Source organism: Diachasma alloeum, unplaced genomic scaffold (assembly GCF_001412515.2).
Source record: "Diachasma alloeum isolate Michigan unplaced genomic scaffold, Dall2.0 Dall_scaffold_00284, whole genome shotgun sequence".
Taxonomy (NCBI): Eukaryota; Metazoa; Arthropoda; class Insecta; order Hymenoptera; family Braconidae; genus Diachasma; species Diachasma alloeum.
Window position 1 is genome coordinate 1,158,066 of NW_021680423.1, and position 23,368 is coordinate 1,181,433.

At 34.8% G+C, this 23,368-nt stretch overlaps 2 protein-coding genes across 2 annotated transcripts; both read left to right on the forward strand.

Annotated features, from left to right (window-relative positions):
* Positions 1-4,119: 4,119 nt before the first annotated feature.
* On the forward strand, positions 4,120-12,247 carry LOC107038453 (protein sel-1 homolog 1). The gene is made up of 5 exons (XM_015257548.2): positions 4,120-4,986; positions 6,017-6,255; positions 7,450-7,929; positions 8,819-9,047; positions 10,725-12,247. The coding sequence occupies exons 1-5, from the start codon at positions 4,479-4,481 to the stop codon at positions 11,564-11,566; spliced, it is 2,298 nt and encodes a 765-aa protein (XP_015113034.1). The 5' UTR covers positions 4,120-4,478; the 3' UTR covers positions 11,567-12,247.
* Positions 12,248-14,658: 2,411 nt separating this feature from the next.
* LOC107038446 (cilia- and flagella-associated protein 157) lies at positions 14,659-18,060 on the forward strand. Its single transcript, XM_015257541.2, has 4 exons — positions 14,659-14,786; positions 14,856-15,127; positions 15,423-15,576; positions 17,391-18,060. The coding sequence occupies exons 1-4, from the start codon at positions 14,659-14,661 to the stop codon at positions 18,058-18,060; spliced, it is 1,224 nt and encodes a 407-aa protein (XP_015113027.1).
* The last annotated feature ends 5,308 nt before the right edge of the window (positions 18,061-23,368 follow it).

Genomic DNA, 23,368 nt, shown 5'->3' on the forward strand with positions numbered 1-23,368 from the left:
GAATCATTGAATTTTCGTGTCTACTGAGGATGTAATGGACTCTCCCTGTTTCATCGGTTCCGAGATTCTGAATTCCTGGAATTCAAGATGGAGATAGTCTCTATTCTACCACTGACTTCTTGGAACTGGGCTATAATGGACTCTCCCGGTTTTGTCGGTTCTGGGGAGCGATTTTGCTCGTTTTGTGTCGACATAAAATCATAAATTTCAACCAATCCTAGTTGAGTATTCCGAATCCAGGATTGTGATTGGTTGAAATTTACGATTTTATGTCGACATAAAACAAACAAAATCGCTCACCTGAGATTCTGAATTCGTGGAATTCAAAATGGAGTCATTTTTTTGTTGTACCACTGATTTCTTAGAACTCGTCTTCCACCTCGTCTCTGCCGATTAGCTCGAAAATGGAGATAGGAAGAGTTCGCGCAGTGAGATATTTTTTGACGTGGACACATCTTTAACGACGCTCAGGAGAGAAGAGGATATTCGAAAAATGCAGTCAATTTCATGAAATTTTTTTGACATATTGTTTAATCCATTTAATCCATTTTTGCACCCCTTGCAAAATTTCTGAAACCCCAGGTTCATGGCAACAACAAGGATGAATTCTAAACTTGCTACCTATATATGAGGTTAAAGGGAGCATCGATAACTCGTGCGTTTTCCTTACATTATCGACCAGTCGGCAATGTGAAAAAAATACTGAAATTATCCATGTCCTAATGGGACCGCTAGTTACCGATGGCGGCGCTCGTTTTCACCAATATGGACGATTTTAGGCTTCTCATATACACGCTAACACAAGCCAAAATTGGGTTGTGTACTGTCTGTGTGCAGCCCAATATCCGCCATTCATAGGTGCCGTTTTGATATTTAGCGTTTCCAAAACCTGGGGTTTTTGAAATTTTGCAAGGGATGCCTAAATGGTTTAAATAATATTTTGAAAAAAGTTTCATAAAATTGCCTGCATTTTACGAAGATTCTGTTCCTTGTTTAAACATCGTTAAGAGGATATCCAAGTATTTTTATCCGTTTGGTGCAGAATACACTATAGATTCAATCATCAAATTTGTCAATAAAATTGCATGAGAAAAATTTGAAAAAATTATGAATATTCAACGTCATTTAAATTAATTTTTGCGCTAATTTACAATCTTTTAAAAAATTCATTGGTTATAAATAAATAATTGAACTTGCTTAAACTTTCGGAAACCTAATGTTTTTAGGCATGAAAGGAATTTCTGGTGAAATTCTGAATATTAATAAATTTGCGATTCCAAACAAATTATTTTTATAGCGGGAAATTGATTGTTTATAAATTATTTATAGAAAATGCTCTTAATTTTCAAAAATTTAAATTTTTCAATTATTTCATCAATCTTCCTCTAAAAGTAAACTTTCTAATTTTTTTCAGATTTTTAAAATGTTTTCTAACGATTCAATATCGAGATTCGAATTCAGACCTGTAAAGTTTAAATAGTAGAATCATTGTAAAATGTCCAGAAACGCAGGGCTAAATGGAGCTCAAATGAAAGCTCAGATGTTTGACTACAAAAGCAGAAAAGCATTTCACGGAAGAAAAAATAGTTAAAGTACTTGGAAATCCTTAAGGATTTAATTGACAAATTGGATGATTCAAAATGTTCAATCATCAAATTTGTCAATTAAATTGCGTGGGAAAAATAGGACAAAATCATGAATAAATTCGAATTCTATTTTGATTTTTTTTTCACGTGTCACTCACATTTTGCGCAGAATTATTACTTTTTAAAACATTCGTTGTTTATAAATAAATAATTGAAATTGTTCAAACTTTCGGAAACCTTATTTTTTGAGGCATGGAATCGATTTCTGGTGAAATTCTGAATATTAATAAATTTGTTACGTTTCCGAACAAATGATTTTTATGGTGGAGAATTGATTGTTTATAAATTATTCGTAGAAAATGCGCGTAATTTTGAAGAATTGCAGTTTTTCAATTATTTCATCAATCTTCGTCTAAAAGTAAGCTATCGATTTTTTTTAGATTTTTAAAACGTTTTCTAACGGTTCAATACCGAGATTCAAATTCAGACCTGTAAAGTTTAAATAATAAAATCATTGCAAAATTCCTAAAACTTAGGGCCAAATGGTGTTCAGATGAAAGTTCTGATATTCAACTACAAAAGTAGAAAAGTGTTTCATTGGCGAGAAATTTTCCAAAGTACTTTCATATTCTTAATTTCATGTTTCATTTCATACGCGGAGTTACCCCTATCGGCCAAACGCCACCTGTTGAAATTCTAGATTTAAAAAAAAAATCAGAAAATTCCCTGATTTTTTATAAAATATGAGAAAATTCTCCGGTCTTATAGTATATTGTGCACCAAGGGCGGAAAGTCATGTTTTCCCGCCCGAGGTGCACATGCTATTTTTTAAGACGCCTGCAAAGAAAAGTTTGTATTTTGCTTTCTAATGATCGGGAGGAAAGTAAATACTTTCCGCTCAGGGTGGAAAATACTCACTCTGCTCTCCCTTATCAGGAAGCAAAGTACGAACTTTCCATGCAGGGGTATGAAAAAAATTTTTAAGAAAATTTGCCGGTTTTACAGAAAATTTGCGAAAATTCTCGGATTTTCTAGAACATTGGCACATTTTCTGAAAAAAATCAACTTAATTCCAGGATACGGACACGTCGACGCGCCCGCACATGAAAAACAACCTAGACGTATAGTCGTGCGCGTTATCAGTCTCACTACTGTATAACGGATACAGCTGCTTAAGGTTCTAATTAAATTGATCGTTTATCTGTGCAGGAATGAAGGCAAATTGTATAGTGCAGGTTACAATGTTGATCACAATGATTTTGAGAGGATGGCAGTCCAGAGGGCAATCGACATCGTCTCAAACTATGGACGCCGAGCATTAATATATACTGATTCTCAGTATGTATTGGAGCACATGAGCGAGCTGAAGTCTGGTCATGGAGCCATTCTAGTAAGTGAACATTCTCTCATCATCTCTAAAATTCAGGGGGTCACGAATTATTTCTCACAATTGGATGATTTTTTTTTCTTATAGCAACGTGTTGATGGCCACACTCGCGGGATCCAAGAAGCCCACAAACTGGCGAACTCTGTGATGTGAACAGAGGACCAACACAGCGTTTCCATCGGAATATAACAATTGTTCATTCATCTTAAGATCAGAAAAAATATTGGAACTACTGCATCGTGAAATCAGATCTTTATTCTGAGGAACGAAAAAAAGTTAATAATTAAGCTTTTCAAAAATCAACATTCCAGTTTAACAAGATTTCCATTTTATATTTTCAAATATTCTTGAAGGTTCTGAGATTTTTTGTAATGTTCTTTTGCTTGAAATATGTAACAACTTTGGATGCGTTGTGCAAATAAACAAGGAAAATTTTTGTAATTTCTGGTTTTTAATGTTTTTTTGTATTCTTCACAAAACTATATCAATAATTACGTATCTATCCCAAGAATTTACGGAATACCAAAACTAAAGAACTATGAAAAAATTAGAATAAAAAATGGACTTTTTTCTCGTAATTGCATCAGGAAAAATCCTTGAGTTTTTCTGTATTCTCCGAATCATTACTTTTTCATTCCTCAATATTTTTTGAATATTTTCCACAAAAAAAATTAAAATTTTTCTGGACAGAAATTGGAGTAGTCGATATTCAAATCAGATTTAACTCATCAGTAGGCGCGCTCTTTTTAGTATCTCACTTGCACTGTGGAGACGTCCTATAGGTTGACTAGCGTTGTTTGAGGGAAATGCTCATAGCGCGCTTACTGACGGGTTAAGACGCTCTCGCGTCCACACTGAAAATTTCTAGTGTTTAGTCCGTGAAGAATAATATTCACTTTTTTTTTGTAAATCACTGATTTTAGAATTTTGTCCGTAAATTTACTGATCGTAAAAATGACCGTCAATTTTCCGACAACATGCAGGAGACGGCAACCAACCAAAATATCGAGAGCTCCGAGCATTTCTCGCTATACCAATCACATCGCTCAACGTGGTGACCTCCTCTACACAACACTGCATACTCCTCTGCCCCCGCCTACATATATATACACTGCGTTGTATTGTAGTATATATAGTAGTGATGAATATAAAAATGGCAAATCCGAAGACAGTAACGTATGCGTTAAATAGCCTTGAAGGTTACCATTGGAACAGCTGATTCAGTGCCATTTCACATACGAATAAGTAAAATTTAAAGTTTATTAAAAATATAATCGAATGATTATCAGAGTTCCATGATCAGTGATAGTCTGACCCTGATCAGCGATGACAGGGTGCCTAGAGTATACGTAAACACAACGTTAAAAAATATCCACGTATGTGTTAACCTTCAATGATAAGGTGACTGAAGATTAAATTACCAAAATCGAAGGAGTTTTCAATAATAAATATCATTAATGTGTATATACTCTTAACGTAAATGTGATATTAATTAAACTGTGAAGATGGAAATAAGACCTGGAGTATTAATTTTACTGGGGCTGACGTTGTTCACTTTGGTGAGGGCAGATGTTGTGAAGGATAATGATAAGCAGAGTACGACGAAGCAGAGTGTAAAAACGACGACAATCGAGGAGGATGATGATGACGATGTTGTCGAGGATTTGACCAATGTTTTTGAGCAGTTGCGGGAGCTGAAGGCACTCAGGGACTCAATGTTAAAGCTTGTGCCGGCTGCTGATCCTTTTTCTGATGATAAGATCACGAAACAACCGAAGGAATCGACGACTAGCGATGAGGACGGCTCACAGGAGAAAGATAATTCGTTCAACTCCAATAAAAATGCAGCTTGGAGGGAAATGCTCAAGGCTGCGAAGGACATTGGGCTAGAGCCTGTTCCAGAATTTTCGAATTCTGAGTCCCCACTTTCCAGTTGGGAAGAGGAGTATGAGGAAGACTACAGTGAGCATGAAGAGGAGCCACAGGAACCACTGACTCCGGAGCAGCAAGAAGGTTTGTCCATTTTCCAAAAATTCAATTCTTTCATGTTCGAGAGTAATTCTAATTATTTAAACTAATGTTCCCTACATATGGAACCAACATTGCTGATGATGAAGGAGAATTAGTTGCAGTTGCTTTGACAAAGTGAAATGATTTCATCTTCTACTTTTATGGGATTTATTTTGAAATTGGTATAGATAGTTCATCTGCTGGAAGACTTAAAAAAAAAAATAATAGAGGACAATGGAAAAAAATATACTGAATCCAATGGTCGAGAAAAAACCTAGAAAACCCAGGCAAACAATGCTGATATTTGAAACTTTGAGCCCCGTATAATTTCCTACTAAAATACTAACATTTACATGGAATGCGTTTTATTTCGGTCTCAGTACTCAATTCAAGTTTGCTGAATTAAATTTTTTATTAACGCAGGGGGGCTACGACCACCTGCTCGCTCCGCTCTTGTTTAGGCCTTTATTCTGACCTTTGTGATCCTTAATCTGACCTTGGTGACCCTTAATCTGACCCATATGACCTGTAATCAGAACCTTATGGCCCTATTTTGACCCTCATAAACCTTAGTTCAAACCTCGTGGCCTTTATTTTTACCCTTGTGACCGTTAATTTTGGAGTCTGAATTTTGAGTATCAAATTTTCATCACCAGAAGTCAATTTGGATTTTTATAATATAGAGAGATGAAGAAGGTATATCTTCTTTGTGTTAATAAATCTATAAATCTTCAGGTTAATGCTGTGATTTTAAATAAACATCCTCAAGGGTTTCGAAAGGATGAGGAAAATTGATTTTATGTATAATTTACTTGCCAAGTTAGTGCAATTATCTTCTGAACATTTATTATAAATATCAGAGAACTAGGAAACACTCTAAGAATTAAACTGTCTTCGGATTCTGAGATTTGAAATCCAAAAAATTTGAACTTGAAATGAAATAAATTTATATTGTTTTATGTAATTTACTTGGTGATTGAAGTTACGAAGGTTTTGGATAAAGATTTCAGGTTTATAATTTTTTTTCTTTCAGCTGAAGAGTTGTTTAAAAAGGCCCAGAGTATGCTGAATGCTACGAGGAGTAATAAAGCAGAGGCTTATAAATTGATAACAGCAGCTGCAACTCTGGGGCATAGGGAGGCTAGATCGATGCTGGCATGGGCTCAGTTACTCGGGACTCAAACTGGACTCCCATCGGCGAATCAGGATATTCCTGCTGCTTTTCAGACGTTCAAAGAGCTCGTCGAGACGGGTCTCCCTTCAGCACACATGGTAGTTTTTGGTCATTAATACAGGTTTCGGGCTTTCAATGTAATGAATAAGATTCTCTTCATGGATTCCTATTGCAAATTGCTAAACTTGTCCAGTAATGAATGATTTTAGAGAAAACTATCGAGAGGTATTTCCTGCAATTCACGATTTTTTTTCTGTTTTTTCATAGAAAAATTTCAAGTTTCGAAAATCAAGAGACTGATTTGCAGAAAACGCTATTTCTAGAAAGCATTTTATGAAGAATAAGAGACTGGTTACTCAATTTCCGAATGAAAATTTCTCAAATTCAGTACCAATACCTACTGAGGTTCTTCAACCCATTAAATTTTTCACGGACGAATTTGTACTGCTAAGTTAAGAAAATGCGGAAGGGTGAAAATTCGGGAATAACTAAACATTAATTGCATCAATGAATCATGTGGAATACTTTTCATATGAATACTTTTCAAACGTTATCTCGATTGTTTTTCCATCTTCATAATGTAAAATATATCACAATTTCCATTGGACTTTACATCATGCAAGAGTCCCGAAAAATTATGATTGTACAATCAAAGAAAGTATCAAAAAACTGAACATTTTCAAAGAGCGTTTTTAATAAAGATTAAGAAATAAGTCCGATAGAGAGGAAATAGTGAATGGATCATATATCATGGTAACTAACGATCTAACAGCCATTGACTGCTGTGACAAATGACGACCTAACAGCTATTAGATACATCAAATTATTAATTTGCAATTTTCTCCCTATTGGGTTTATTTCCCAATATTATTCAAAAACGGTCTTTGAAAATTGTTAGCTTTTTTTAACTTTCTTTGAATGTACAATCATAATTTTTGGATACTCCAGGGCTGTGTAAAACTGAATATCAATTGAGGATCATTGTGGATTATCAAAATGAAAAAAAACAACCAAGATCACGTTCGAAAGATAATCCACCCGGGCTTTAAGTGAAAATTACAATTAATTAGGGATTTTGTATCCGATGTTTCGGGAAAAAATTCTTAAAATAAGCAAGAACGTTACTTATCATCAAGAATTTTTTCTAAAATGCAGAGATTTTCACTAAAAACAGGAGTTTTCTTCTTTCTCTGAGAATTGTTGGAAATTTTCTAATAAAATCATACGTTTCTGAGAATAATTATATAGCCAGCAAACAAACTAATTCCTCAATTTTTCCCCATTCAAACTAGGGAATGGGTTTCTTCTATGCGATGGGTCTCAATATGGTGAACGTATCCCAAGGAAAAGCATTCCTGCATTACACCATAGCAGCACTCGGTGGTGACACACGAGCCCAAATGGCCGTGGGCTATCGACACTGGGCTGGAATTTCCACGGCATCAACTTGTGAAAGAGCTCTCGACTTTTATCGTAAAGTAGCTAATAAAGTTGCTGAGCAAGTGTCCCTCAGTGGGGGTCCAGTTGTTCAACGAATTCGACTGTTGGAGGAGCAAGAGAATCCAGAGTATAACTCAGGCATCTTGGATGACGATTTGATTGAATATTATCAGTTATTAGCGGAGCGTGGGGATGTACAGGCACAAGTGGGATTGGGGCAGCTTCATTATCAAGGGGGCAGAGGAGTTCCTTTGGATCATCAGAGAGCTTTAGATTATTTCCAACATGCCGCTGATGCTGGGAATCCTATCGCCATGGCTTTTCTTGGGAAGGTTTGTTCGTTTTTTTTTTCGCTCTACAGAAAGAATCTTGCACGATCTCTGAAAATAGTAAGTTTCCAGAAAAATTTCAACACATTTTCATTGCAGACTAGGGGGCTACGTTCCCATGCTCGTTTCGCTCGCCAATCCCCATATGACCCACACATGATCCCCATATCCTTATTCTGACCCTTGCGACCCTTAGTTTCTGACCCACTTTAATCAGACCCTTGTAATCATTAATCTTCTGACCCGTAATCTGATTTGTGACCCTTATTTGGCCCATTATTTTGACCCTCATGATCCTCATTCCAACTCTCATGACTCTTATTCTGACCCTCATGCCCTTTATTTCAACTCTCGTCATCCCTGTTTTGACTCTCATGATCCTTATTCTGACAAGCGTAAACCTTATTCTGACCTTCATGACCCTTATTCTGAACCCCATGACCCTTATTCTAACCCTCGCGATCCTTATTTTGAACCTCATGACCCTTATTCTAACCCTCGAGACCCTTATTTTGTCCTTCGTGATCCTTGTTCTGACCCTCATGACCTTTATTCTGACCCTCTTGATCCTTATTTTGACCCTTATGATCCTTATTCTGACCCTCATGACCCTTATTCTGACTCACGTAACCTTTATTCTGACCATTATTTGGACCCTTGTGACCCTTAATTTTGGAGTCTTAATTTCGAGTACCAAATTTTCATCACCAGAAGTCGATTTGGATTTTTATAATATAGAGAGATACAGAAATTTTCCACGAATAAGATCTTTAGACTCTAAAATCATTGAAACTCAATCTGAAAATCACTGCATCATCAACGAAACATTTAACCCTCCCACAGGAAATGAAAGATCCCTCTTTACTTTCTTCTGCTTCTTATTTCATTGCAGATTTACCTCGAAGGAAGTGACATCGTTCAGCAAGACAATGAAACCGCCTACAAATATTTTGCAAAAGCAGCGATGTTGGGAAATCCAGTGGGACAGAGTGGCTTAGGTCTGATGTATTTATATGGTAGAGGGGTTGAACGTGACACAACGAAAGCACTTCAGTACTTCTCTCAGGCAGCTGATCAAGGCTGGGTGGATGGTCAACTGCAATTAGGCAACATGTACCTCAGTAAGTTTCTCAAATAAATTAATACTTGCTTGTTGGAATAATGGATTCATCTCGCTTACACTGAGAAAAAAAAATTTCGTCTAAAATTCATTTACTTGAGAGAAACATTCATTTTTTCACAATCGTATTTCTGCAATCGGGTCATTTGTCGGCGAGCCTGGTTAGGTTTCAATTATGACAATCATGTTGCTCTAGAGGATGACTATGTTGCACATGACCTTCGATTAGCTCGAATGATTGTTCATTTTTCCTAAGTTTCTTACTTCCTAGAGGAAAGAATTTCCATTAATTTTTCAATGTTGATAATTATTGAGGGAGTTCACTCAAGGTCATAATTGACATGATCGTCTTCTAGAGCAATATAATTGTCATAATTGAAACCCAGTGAGGATTGCCTGGGAATGACTCGACTGAGTAAATACAGTATGAAAAAAATAAATACTTCTCTCAAGTAAACGGATATTTGGGAAAAATATTTTTTTTTCTCAGTGTATGGATGATTTTGGAACAAGTCGAAACAACACTTTTTTTTCGCAGTAATAGGATTTTCTCTTAAGGATATCCAAGCATCTTTTACAATTTGGTACAGACTACTCTATAGATCCAACCATTTCCAATCATCAAATTTATCAATTAAATTGCGTCAGAAAAATTTGAAAAAAATCATAAAAATTGAGCGTCATTCAAATTACATATTGTACAGGATTATCATTTTTTTAAACATTTGTTGTTTATAAATAAATTATGGAAATTGTTTTAAATTCTGAATATGAATAAATTTGTTACGATTCCGAACAACTGATTTTTCAGTAAACATGCACTTCGCCAACCTCTATCGATATGGGTTTTTTGGGGTTCACATCAACCGCGTCCCCGTCGCGAATCCTGGGTCATGCTAAGTGCTGGTAGGGCTAGATTAATTCGCCTTACCATGTACATTGAATTTAATTTGAATGCCTTAATAAAAATTTAATATTCATATTAACATGCCTTTAGAGAGAAAGGTGCCGTTTGGGGACACCCGTTGATCTATGTGAGCATGCATTCTATAATATGAGATGACTCAAAGAGGTTTAAATTCATTAATAGCAACCTAGGTTTTCACGTGAGAGTGATGATGTGTACCTTTACCGATTTTTCTGCTGGGAAATTGACCGTTTATAAATTATTTATAGAAAATGCTCGTAATTTCAAAAAATAGCAATTTTTTAATTGTTTCTTTAATCTTGCTCCAAAAGCAAACTTTCTAATTTTTTTCAGATTTTTAAATTTGTGTTCTAACGGTTCAATATCGAGATTTAAATTCAGAGCTGCATAGTGTAAAAATAATAAAATCATTGTAAAATGTCCTGAAACTCAAATGAAAGCTTGGATGTTCGACTACAAAAGTAGAAAACCATTTCATTGGAGAAAAAATAGCTAAAGTACTTGAATATCCTTAATGTTTGTCTTGAAACTACTCCCTTGATTTTACCATTTACTACTACTAGATAGTTGGCCATTTCAGAATTGAAAAAAGCACCAGAAGAGCTCTTTCATATGCGATCTTTATCTCTACCAACGAAATCTCGTGAAATTCCTTTAAAACAACTTATTCTCTCGATACATACATATAATTTCCCCCAATTTTTGAACGACCAATTATTTCCAATGTTATTATTTTTTATCTGCAAATAGGTGGTACAGGTGTTCGTCGTGACTACAAGATGGCAAATAAATACTTCAATCTAGCCAGTCAATCAGGCCACGTTCTTGCTTTTTACAATTTGGCTCAGATGCACGCAACAGGCACAGGGATGATGCGGAGTTGCCCAACAGCAGTGGAGTTGTTGAAAAATGTTGCTGAGCGAGGAAAATGGAGTGACCAATTGATGACAGCGCACACAGACTACAAGGAGGGTAGAATCGATCAAGCCTTTATTCGTTACTCCCTGTTAGCAGAAATGGGATACGAGGTAGCTCAGAGTAACGCAGCTTTCATCCTGGACCGCGGAGAGACAGGAGTATTGACACCTGAGGAGGGATTAGTGATGGCTCTGGCCTTCTGGGCACGTGCAGCTGTCCAAGGATACTCTCCAGCCCAAGTCAAGCTTGGAGACGCTCATTATTATGGTCGAGGGACTCGAGTTGATTACGAAGCTGCTGCTGGATACTACAGACTCGCCTCTGATCAGCAACACAATGCCCAAGCAATGTTCAATCTGGGGTACATGCATGAAAGAGGACTGGGTTTGGCTCGTGATCGACATTTAGCCAAACGATGCTATGATCTAGCCGCTGAAGCTAGTCCTGATGCTCGCATACCTGTTGCCCTAGCACTTGTAAAATTATTTCTACTCTTTGGCATTGACTATCTGCAAGAGTTTAGCTTCTCTGAGCAATTTAGCAAATGGGATCAACTCTTTGGTCCCAATTGGGATCTCTATCTCATTGGACTCTTCACAGGTTTAGTCAGTCTCATAATTTACTTTCGCAGACCACAGCCACCGCCTGGTGGGGTTAATGCCCCTGTTAACTAGTTGACTACTGAGTTGATTTCTTTCTTGTGTATTTATTAAGCTGTAGTCAAGTGGTGAAACGAGATGGGTTGAGTTTATTTCAGGACAGATGAATTTTTCATGTGAATAGCTTTGAATTATGGATGATAGGAGAGTTCCCAGGAAGACCTTTTTCCCCTTTGGATTGCGAAATTGTCGCTGAAAAATGATGGAGTGATTCTGCCGCATCTCATTTCAACAATTTGCTACTGAAAAAATTCTGGTTCTAAGCTCAGAGTTTATTAAATATTTGTGTAAAAATTTTATTGTGTTTCATTCTCAGTAATCACGAGTTCCGCGTACTATTGGTCATTGCATTCTGAAAGTCTGTGTCAGTGAATATTTGAATTGTATGTTTTTTTTTCTTAGTTGGGTTCATTGTGTTTGAATGAGAAGGTATTCAATAGATGCTGAGCTCAGATCCGTTAAGATTTGATGTCAAAACAGAACAGTTGATTGTTTTGTCTACGGAAAAAAAACATGAACGTAGTAATCAGTTTTGATGTTTGCTGAGTGAGCAAAATATATTGTCAAGAACCAAATACTTGTTAATGACTGAAGTTTGTATTATGAAGATATAGGGAAGCAGAAATCTAAGAAAATATGATTAAATAAATAAGTTCTTATAAAATTTGTGAATAAAAACTTTATTTATGTCATTGATGTTTAATTGTCAGTTTTTTCAGAATATCTCCGCGAATTTTCGAGAAACTGTTGTTGATTTTTTTCTCATTATCTGTGACAATGATAACGTTGACGTCATTATCGTGGGCGAAGAAAATTAGGGTATTTAGGGATTCTTCAAATTTTTCCATAGAATCTGCTGCTTGTGAGTCGATTTATCTTCATCGGGCAGACTTTGACACCGATAAGTCACCGACAAGCATTTCTCAACATAATGACTTATTACACGCAACAGATTCTCCCCTTTTTTTGATACATTCGATGTTTTGCGTTGAGAAATTGTAGTCGTCACATTCTGATTACACGATATACATACTGAGCACGTGAAATTCAAGGAAAGCAAGTAGGAAACTGCTTTTGTCTTCATATAGCATAGCTATTTTTGCTAATAAATCAGAAATATGCTTCCGAAGTATCAGTTTATATTATTCTGTTCAATTGAATTATATTAGTTCTTTAATCAATTGTATTAGATTTCTTATATAAATCACAGGAAAGAATGATGCTATCTATATTATTTTGATACTTCGAGAAAATGACATCAGAAAAACTTTTTCCATGCATAATTGAATGAAATTAAAACATCACATTTAAAGAAACCGTCGAAAAATTTATTTTCAGGGAAATTTTGACATAATGTCAAGCCAACGGATGTAGCTATCGTGATGATCTTCTAACTCCGTCAGGGGGGGCACTGAAAGAAATATTTCAAGTTGTGATTCAATTAATTTAAGGCCCGGGTGGATTGTCTTTCGAACGTGATCTTTATTGGTTTTTTTTATTTTGATAATCTGAAATGATCTCCAATTGCTATTCCGTTTTACATAGCTCTGGACTCTCCGAAAAGTATGATTGTACAATAAAAAAAAACGTTGAAGAAAAGCTGGACATTTTCAAAGAGCGTTTTTGAATAATATTGGAAAGAAACCCAATAGGAAGGAAATTGCAAATTAATAATTTGATGTATCTAATGGCTGTTAGGTCGTCATTTGTCATACTAGTCAATGGCTGTCAGATCGTTAGTTGCCATCATAAATTATCCATTCACTATTTCCTCTCTATCGGACTTATTTCTCAATCTTTATTAAAAATACTCTTTGAAAATATTCAGTTTCTTTTCTACTTTTTTTAATTGTATAATCATAATTTTTAGGGACTCCTGTGTGATGTAAAATCCAATGGATATTGTGATATATTTTAGATTATGAAGATGAAAAAACAATCGAGATAACTATCGAAAGATAATACACCCGGGCCTTAACACGTATGAAAAAATCGTATAGAAATTTTCTATACGGATTGCGTATAGAAATTCTATAGGATTTCCGTATATGATATACGGATATTTCTATACGAATTATTTGTATACATAAATTTTTATTTTCACACGAAAGATGTCTAAATGCTCCAGAGAAATGTCGCAACTCCACACGAAATGTTTCTATACATGTGGCAGTGGGTCGTATAGGATCTAATCTATAGAAATCGTATAGAAATATCCGAATATCATATACGGAAATCCTATAGAAATTCTATGCGCAATCCGTATAGAAAATTTCTATACGATTTTTTCATACGTGTTAAGGCATGATATTCAAAAATATCTCCGCAAGTCTCATTTTTAAAAAATACTTAATTTTTGAAAATTATTATACAAATCAAAACACCGATTATTATTATCGCCTTCATCTTCAAACTTGGTCAAAGAATATCAAAACAGTTTTTTGAAGCTGGCATTCAATGAATTCTGAACTTTTTTGCGCATTATTGCAGGACGATCGATTTTTGAAAAATTCCGAAAATTCTAAAAATTTAATATAGGATAAGTAAAAATTTAATTTTTTAGAATTATTATTTTAAATTTTAATTAATGTCGTTAAATAAGGCTCAACACTACCTGCATTTAGAAAAAAAATGAATAAACTCTATCAATTGATTAGCGAATAATTAAAAGAACATACATGATGGATTCTTCCTCAATTCGGCCACCTATTTTTTTCAAGTTCGTTGCTTTTTGTTTGTAAACAAAAGGTTACAGTACATAAAAACATGCCTAGATATCATATTACATTACTTGATAAGGCCTGGTTGCACCATCGTCTGTTAACTAAACTGCCAGATAACGGTCTGTTAGTCCATAAGGATTACACATGGATAAATTTATCCTGGGGTAAAAATAGCTAACAGGGCTCAGTGCAACCGGGCCTAAGCGGAATAGATGCTTTAAAAATCCTTACACTGAATTTTTTTAGTGGATTCCTGGTCCTTTACTGAATCACCGAATGAAATCACTATGGTTACCATAAACATCGCGAATCCATGGTGTAGAGTAAACAGCGATAGCACATGATAACATTTAATCGAAATTATGTGAAGTGACAGATTGAATCATGGGGAAGAAGAAGAAGAAGAAGGGAGGAGATAAAGAGAAAAAAGCTAAGAAGAAGCCTGCAGCTAATGAGAGGGACATCGTTTTCTATGAGCAACAGATCCTCGATAATAATCGACAATTAGCTAGGTACAGTGATCATTCATAATGGAAAAAGAATTTCGAGACTACTTCAGCTATTAATTGAGTATTTTTCAGACTCAAGACGCGTAATGAGTTTCTCGAGGGAGAATTAGACTCCCTGAAAGCCCAATTGACTCGTCTAGAGGACGACAGGTCCGATGTTGTTGCTCACTTGAAGAGGATTCTCCAACAGAAAACCGAGGAAGCGAAGGAACTCGGAGAGAGACTACTGGCCATGGAAGAACTTCGTAAAGACGAGAAACTTGCGTACAAAACTAAGGAAGAATCGATGTTGCAGGAGTATCATAATATGGAGACGAATCTCAATGCAGAAGTGAAATTAGTTTGTAAGAATATATCAATTCGTTTTAGTGTAAACAACTGGGTGGAGGAGTGGTAAAACGAGTTAGATCGAGTATAGAATTTCCACCAATGAAATGATTACTCTCAAGATGAAACGTCGAAAGATGTAAAGAGGTGGGAAAATTCTTTACGCGACATGTCTCTCAGTAATCCGACTGTTGAGATGAGTTGACAATTATTAATTGCGATGGGTGACATTGACTCAAATCGTTTTGCCATTTCTCAACTGAATTATTCTTCTCGAAGAAACTTTCTCTTTCATTGTATTCATAAGCTTAGCTGGAAAATTGAACGCACTCGAGGACTGGAGAAATGCAAGAGCCGAGTTGACACGAAAATTCGAAATCCAGGAGGAGCAAATGGCAGAGCAGGAGCAGAGGCATCGTGAGGCGTTATATGAAGCTGAGAAATCATTAGTGATCGGCAAAGCACAGTAAGAGGTTTCCACTGTATCCAGTAAGAAACTGGAAAAGTGCATGCTAACTTCTTGTAACTCACTGTTATTTTTTTAAATAATTGATAGATTAACTGGTATCAGGAGAAATAATCGAAAAGCTTTTCGACAGTTCAGTAGTGAAGCGGTAAATCGGTTTAAGGATATCTAAGTACTTTGGCTATTTTTTCTCCAGTGAAATGCTTTTCTACTTTTGTAGTCGAACATTAGAGCTTTCATTTGAATCCCATTTAACCCTAAGTTTCTGGACATTTTACAATGATTTTATTATTTAAACTTTGGAGGACTAAATTTGAATCTCGATATTGAACTGTTATAAAACATTCTAAAAATCTGGAAAAAAATTAGAAAGTTTACTTTTGCAGGAAGATTGATGAAGTAATTAAAAAATAGCAATTTTTAAACATTACGAGCTTTTTCTAGGAATAATTTATAAACACAAATTTATTCATATTCAGAATTTTACCAGAAATCGATTTCATACCGAAAAAAAATAAGATTTCCGAAACAATGTCAATGATTTATTTATAAACAATGAATATTTGACGAAATAATAATTCTGTGTAGAGTATAATTTGAGTGATGCTAAATATTCATGATTTGTTTCACATTTTTCTGACGCAATTTAATTGCCAAATTTGATGATTGAAAATGGTTAAATCTATAGTATGCGGTTTATATCAAACTGTAAAAGATGCTTGGATATCCTTAAGGAGAAATTCAACCCGGGAAAAAAACTTTTTGGTTTTTCGAGAAAAAACATTTGAAAATACTATTTTCCGCCGGTTTTTTCCTCAAAAATCTGAATTGGTAGGTCATAATTGTCTCCTGCCACTCAAAAGTAGAGAATCGAATTTTTTTGAAGCGAAAAATCAACGCAACAACAATCCCCAGAGCATTTTTTTCAAAATAGTTTTTTGAATATGATTTCAAATTCTCCCTCCTGAATTATGAAAAATGCGGGAGACGATGCATTTTTTAATTTATTCATTTATCAAAATTTTTCTTAATATCTGGAGAAAAAAATTTTTCATGCCCAAATATTTTGCATAAATTTCATTTATGATTACTAACTTGATGTTTAATGGTCCCCATGCATCTACCTACCCTTTTTACTCTATAGTTGAGAGGGCTCCTCTCAGGAATCTAGCCAGCGTATTTCCTCCCAAAAATTTGCATAGGTGCGTTTCTTCCGTACTGTTTCAATTTATTTTCCATTCTTTTGTAGAAATTCACTCATTCTAATTGATGCATATAACTTATTTTCGAAAATATAATCGATCCGTTGAAAATAATGACTTTTTTTCAGGTTGACTAATGGACTTCAAAATGTATCTTCTCCCGTATTTTTCATAATTAAAGAACGAGAATTTGTGATCATATTTAAAAAACTATTTCGAAAAAAAATCAAAAGTTGATTTTTCGATTAGAAAAAATTTGAATCTCTAATTTTTTAACGCGGAAATAACGCGCAAAATAGTGTTTTTGAAGTTTTTTTCTCGAAAAACGCAAAAGTTTTCTTCCGGGGGTAAACCTCCCCTTAAGTTAAAAAAAAAGATTTTTTCTTTGATGGCTAAAAAACTTACTGTAGTCGTTTTTGGAGTCGATTGGGATGAAAATCCCATTTTCCAAAAGAATGGCCTTAAATCGATTTAAAGTTTCGTCCCTGAATGCTTAAACTTCTTGACATTACTCTTCCAAATTGATTTTTTTTCAATACTCATCTAATTGTGCAAAAAAATCTTCAGATCAACATAGATTCTTCACACAATAAATGACTTATTTCTTAACAGGATGCAAAGAGAAATGCAAGAACGTTTAAACGACCTTGCCCTGAGCTTTCAGGAAGCCACAAATCTCCGAATGGCTGATGCAACTCAACGAGCAATCCGAGAGAACATAGCTCTTAACAGCGAGCTAGATGACACTTATAAAATTCGTCAAGAGCTTGAGGGGAAAATGCAGATCTGCAAAGAGACTGAACAGAATACAAGACTGCGAGCTTCATTACTTCACGAAGAATTGCAGATGGCTTTGAATAAGGTGTTCGAGCAAAATAAATTCATCGAAAAAATTGCAGAAGATCACTTGAATGCTGTGTTACTGCGGACTGAAGAACGAAGAATGGAGCAGTGTGCGAGTAGTAAGGATCAACTGCTGCAAACCATAACAGAAAAACAACTAACAGCAGACCAGGACGCTAGGAAGATCGAGAGAACTATCCTCGAGACTGGGAAGCAAACAAAAGATATTTTGGACGATGTCCAGGTCAATCGCATACAAATTGAACAATTGACCAATATTCTACATTCCGTGAAGAGCATTATAACGCAATTACCAGGAGAAATTGGAGATATTACTTCAACTCCTTGTGTCGCCTGCGATGGAAATTTTAAGAGAAAACTTTTAGAGATTTATAGTATTATAGAGAGCTCGAATATAGCGAAGATTATAAACGTTTGATTGTTGATTGTTTTTTTTCATGTTTTTCCCTTCCAAATGGAAGCCTTGTTTTTGACCGATTTTTCGATTTTCTAATTTTGATTGTAAATGGTCTAGAATGTTATAAAACGTGAAGAAATGATGTTTTTAGGGTCATGTCTGTATGTATGTATCTAACAATTTGGGTTTTTGGTGATTAATTTTCAGAAAATTCACCATAAATACCGTGAAATTTTAAAATGAAAATCTAAACTTTTGGCTCATTATAGCTATTATTGAGCTCAACTTTGGCGCGCTGTTTCAGCCCGATCGGTCCAGTAGTTCCTGAAATATAAAAACTTGTTTAAATTTCTTTTTTCCTCAATATCTCAAAAACTACTGCACTGATTTCAAATGTTTTGTTCTAAATACTCGTCTCGATGGCCTCTATGTAAGTCAATCAAAATATATACTCTTTAATACACAGTTTGGAAATAATTCCGTTTTTTCATTTCTTAAATTTTTTCATTCTTGTACGCACAATATTTTGAGAAAAAATGGAAACAAACAAGTTGAAATTTGGTATCATTACAGCTCTTACAATATTGAAGGTCGGTATTCTAAATGGGCTCAACCGGCCGAGCTGTTTCGAATATATTTACTCGTTTGTATAAATCTATTTCATTAAAAGATTGAATATCTTTCTGTAGACACCCTGCAGTATGTGGTTACGGTTGTACGCCTGCCATAAGGATAATGAATTGCTATGAATCCATTCAAAAGCTTACTACCAATGGAATTGGTAGAAAAAAAAATAGATCAATAACACAAAACGTAGCACTCACATGCTTTCTGGTGGATAGGCTCGTACTCCTGCTTGTTGTTGCTTCCGAATGGAAGCCTTGTTTCGCTGTTTAATTTGCGTTCTCAAATACTGAAACGTGATGTGGACCCTATTATTTTGACAATTCTGATATTATCAGAATTATTCTTAGTATATATTATTATATATGCTAAGAATAAGTGACTCAAAGAAGGTTCCTCAGAATTTAGAAGCTTATCACCTTGATACAGATTTAAATTTTTTATGACGGAGGAATTGGATTGAGAGATGGAAGATGACTAATCTAACTGACTTGCAGAAAGGTTTAGGTCGAATTTAAATTTGAAGTGGATTTATGACATGAGAAAGAAAACCTAGACGTAAATTACGTTTAAGAAGTCGCCTTTTATGCTTTCTGTAACGTATTTTCCGCGTGAAGTTGAAACCTAAATTCCGCTACGAATCACCGTAAATTACGATTACATAAACGTAATTTACGATTTCGTATTCGTACGTGACGATGATTTGTCCCGTATTCTATTTTTACTTATGCGTAATTAACGATGCAGAAAAAAGTTATTTCAAGCATAAAATACGTTTTTTAAGTAAATTACGCATAAGTAAATCGTAAAATACGTTTCTATTAAGACTGTAATTTACAATTTTTTAAGCGTGAAATACGTTTAGTGAAACGTAAAAAACACTTTGTCTGGGCGTAATTAACTTCCCGATAAGGAAAGCCATTAACGTTTTTATTTTAAGTGTTAAATACGACTTTTTGAAACCTAAATGCCGATTTTCATGACGGAAAAAAATCCATCAAATATCATATTGACGGCAATCGCAAATTACGTTTAGCAAACCATAAATTATACTTAGCAAAACGTAATTTACATTTAGATTTTTCTACATGCAGACCAATTGCTGAACAGTGGTTGGAAGCTGGACGATCCCAGATTTCATTAAGTAGTCTATAAAGTATATGACGAAAATTGTAGCGATTATTCAAATTTTCAATAATAAAATTCATGTATAATCATGCGGTATTTTTTTCCCTGAAATATCAATACTTCAATAGTATATTTCGTCATTAACAATATTTTTTGTCATAACGGCCGTAGGCAGAGATTCACGGACGCGGAGCGAAGCGGAACGCTGCCTTACGGCCGGAATGACAAAATAGTATATTTCGTCATTAGGCCGAAAAAAACGTTTCTGGCGAATATGAGGTTTGCAACACGAGCCGAAGGCGAGGGCTGCAATCATATTCGTCAGGAAAGTTTTTTTGGGTCGTATGACGAACAATATTTTTTATATATACAAAATACATATACACAAAAAGACTATTATGATTTTTAAAAGTCACGAGCCATTGAAGTAAGATTTTTCTCATTCGAACACTTTGGTAATCGGTCTCCAACTTAACTCCAAGTTGAAGATCGAGTATATATGTCTGAAAATAATTAGTGCAAAAAAAAATTTTAACTTCCCGACCCGAAGGGAGGAAGTTATTGTAATGACCCCGAAAATCGAATGTGGAAATTTAAGCATTTCTCCACGTTTCATGACCTTTGGAACCACTTCTGACCCTTTTCAGGTACCTGTCTGTATGTGTGGATGTGTGTATGTGTGTGCGTACGTCTGTGACAAAAATTTTGTGCCACGATTCCTCCTGAACAAACGATACGATTTGACTTTTTTTTTTTTAATCGCTGTATTTTCATGTGACTTGAACCTGATTAGATTATGGAGACGATCGTCTCAGCGTTTCTCCAGTTTTTTCCAAAAAACATTTGGAAAAAAGTCGAAAATTAGCGTTTTTTTGTAAACGAGACCATTTCTCCGTGCATAACGATGCGATTTCAAGTTTTTTTTGTTAGAAACGATGAATCTTGATATAACGCACAAATCATGGAATACTGGAAGACATTTAATCAGCAGTTCACTAGCTTTTTTCGAAATCGATATACATTCAAGAAACAATTTTACTTTTCTGATAAATTACATCTTTTCTCGATGCGGAATACGGCGATGTGTGTGTATGGGAGTGTGTGTGAGTGCGAGCACGCGCACGGATTTTCTTGGGTCACCACAAAACTATTTGATTTGATTTTTTTTTGCAATCGATTCATTCTCATGGAACCTGACCTTCATTATTACATTATGCAAACATTTGTTTCGGCGTTTTTTACGTTTTTGATGAAAAAAACTTGTAAGAGACCGTTGATTTCTCGTTCGTTTGCCCCGAAGACGCTTAAAATATTGAAAATAATCCGAGGCCTCTAAATTTTGAACTGCAAATTTTTTTTTTATTTTTGAAAAAATATGGCGAATTACAATTACGAGTTTTTTGTGAAATTCAATTCTTACACAGCTAATTTCGTTTATTTTATATAAACCCTATGACGTGTTAATTATGATTAAATGATCAGAAGAATGACTAATTTTGAAGAAAAATAATGAAATAATGGAAATCTTAACCGACCGTAATAGTTGGGTTAGTTGGGTGTTGCCCTGGCGGACATCTGAGTGCCGCTGCATTTAGCCAAAAAAATTCGGAACATAGGCACGGTGTAGTGGCCTAATGTGACCCTCTAGTCAGTGTGACAGAAGGGCACATTAGGGCTCTGCACAATCGACCGGCTGTACGACTGGGGTTTTCCATGGTTTCCCGTACAGTTCTAGCCCGAATGGGGTGCAGTTGATAAGAGTAAGACGACCCATGGTAAATGCAGATAAAATATGAAGGGAAGCGTGGGAGAGGCAGGCAGGCGAAAAAGGCGGAAAAAAAACTTGGATTGAGTATAAAATAAACTTGAATCAAGTATATTATATACTTGATTCAACAATAATAATGTACTAATATAAAATAATCAAATAATCATACGTATAAGTATATAATATACTTGATTCAAATATATTTTTTTCCGTGTATATAAAACCGTAACGGTAGTAGGAAGGAAATGAATAAATAAATAAATAAATAAATAATGAAAGACCTTTTCTAAACATGATTGCACCTTTCTCATTGTGAAAATTAAAAGTCGTTTGAAAATTCCAATCGAAGAATATCATGACGCTGATTGGATATTCGGTTGTGGATTGTTTCTTCTTCCATATTTTTTTACGAACAATTAATTAATCTTGTAACTTTCTTTAAATATTTTTTTTACAAATTCATGTAATAATGGAGTTGGATGACGAAGCTGAAGAAGAAAAGATATATCCGAGTTATTTGCAGAAGGAATTATATGAAATTCAAATAAAGGATATAGGAAATCGCATAGACAGGTTATTAAAAATATTTTCCAATTCTACTGCTTTTGTTCTTTGTGCATTCCTCATAGTTGACGAGAGAAAATCGGCTCCTTACTTTTTCTAAAAATTTCCTTTCTTGATAATGCGTTTTCCCACAGAGCTTGACAATATTTGTAATAATCGGCAATAAGCAGCATTAAGTTTCAATAAATACGTTCTTCGTTTTCGTAGATTAGATGACAGAAATTATGACCTGTTGGATATATGTGAGGAGATTAAGCATGACATTGGGTCTACAGACATTAAAACATCTGATCAGATTGCTGCTATTAATCGAGAACTATTTGTTGAGTTATCGAAAATAAATAATCGGAAGAGCGAAATCAAATCTATTGAAGACCAGCGAGTTGAGAACAAAGAAAAACACGAGAGTAAAGTCGATGAATTGAATGAAAAGTATGAAGTGACTTTTCGAGCGCTGATCTCGAAGATTAAAACCTTGAGTAACTTTACCATTTGAATTCAGCAGCTATATAAACTGGATAAAATCATTTCAGTCCGAAATATAATCCTTGGTAATTATGAAAATATTTTCGCAATGAGTAGATTTATAACAGCATACTGTTGAAATTACTCATTAGTAAGGTAATTCCATAATTGCTTCCTTCAGAGGTAACGGAAAGAATATGAGGTATTCTATGCCAAATGAGTCAACAGCTGACCCTCACCCCTCTGGAAATTGATCTCGATTTTTCCTACGATTGGGGCGCTAGAAAAATTATCTCTCAATTTTTTTCAGATTTTTTCGACAGTCCATTTCGAAGATGATTTTTTGTTTGTTTTTTCATATTTTTTCAACAACTCGGGTTCAATTCAGCCGATTTTAATTTATGACGGCTCAAAATTTTTTATTTTCTACCATCTATAAGAAGATTCTGTTTTTTTTTCAATCCATAGGTGCTCATCATATCAAACTTTCAAAATCTTTTTTTTTTCAGTAACTTTCACAATCAAAACAAATTTTTTGACTTGGAATTTTTGCGAATTTGGTCAAAACACCCTAAATAAGAGTTACTGAAAAAAAGATGAGAGAAATAAAACGTAACGTAATTTTAAAAATTCAAGTTTTTCATCTTTTTTTTTGAAAATTCGGTATTGCAACTCTCTTGACTAGGAGTTGAAAAAAAAAAAATTGAAAACATTCTTATAGATGATAGGAAATCGAAAATTTTGACGTGTCATAAATTAAAATCAGATGAATAGAACTGG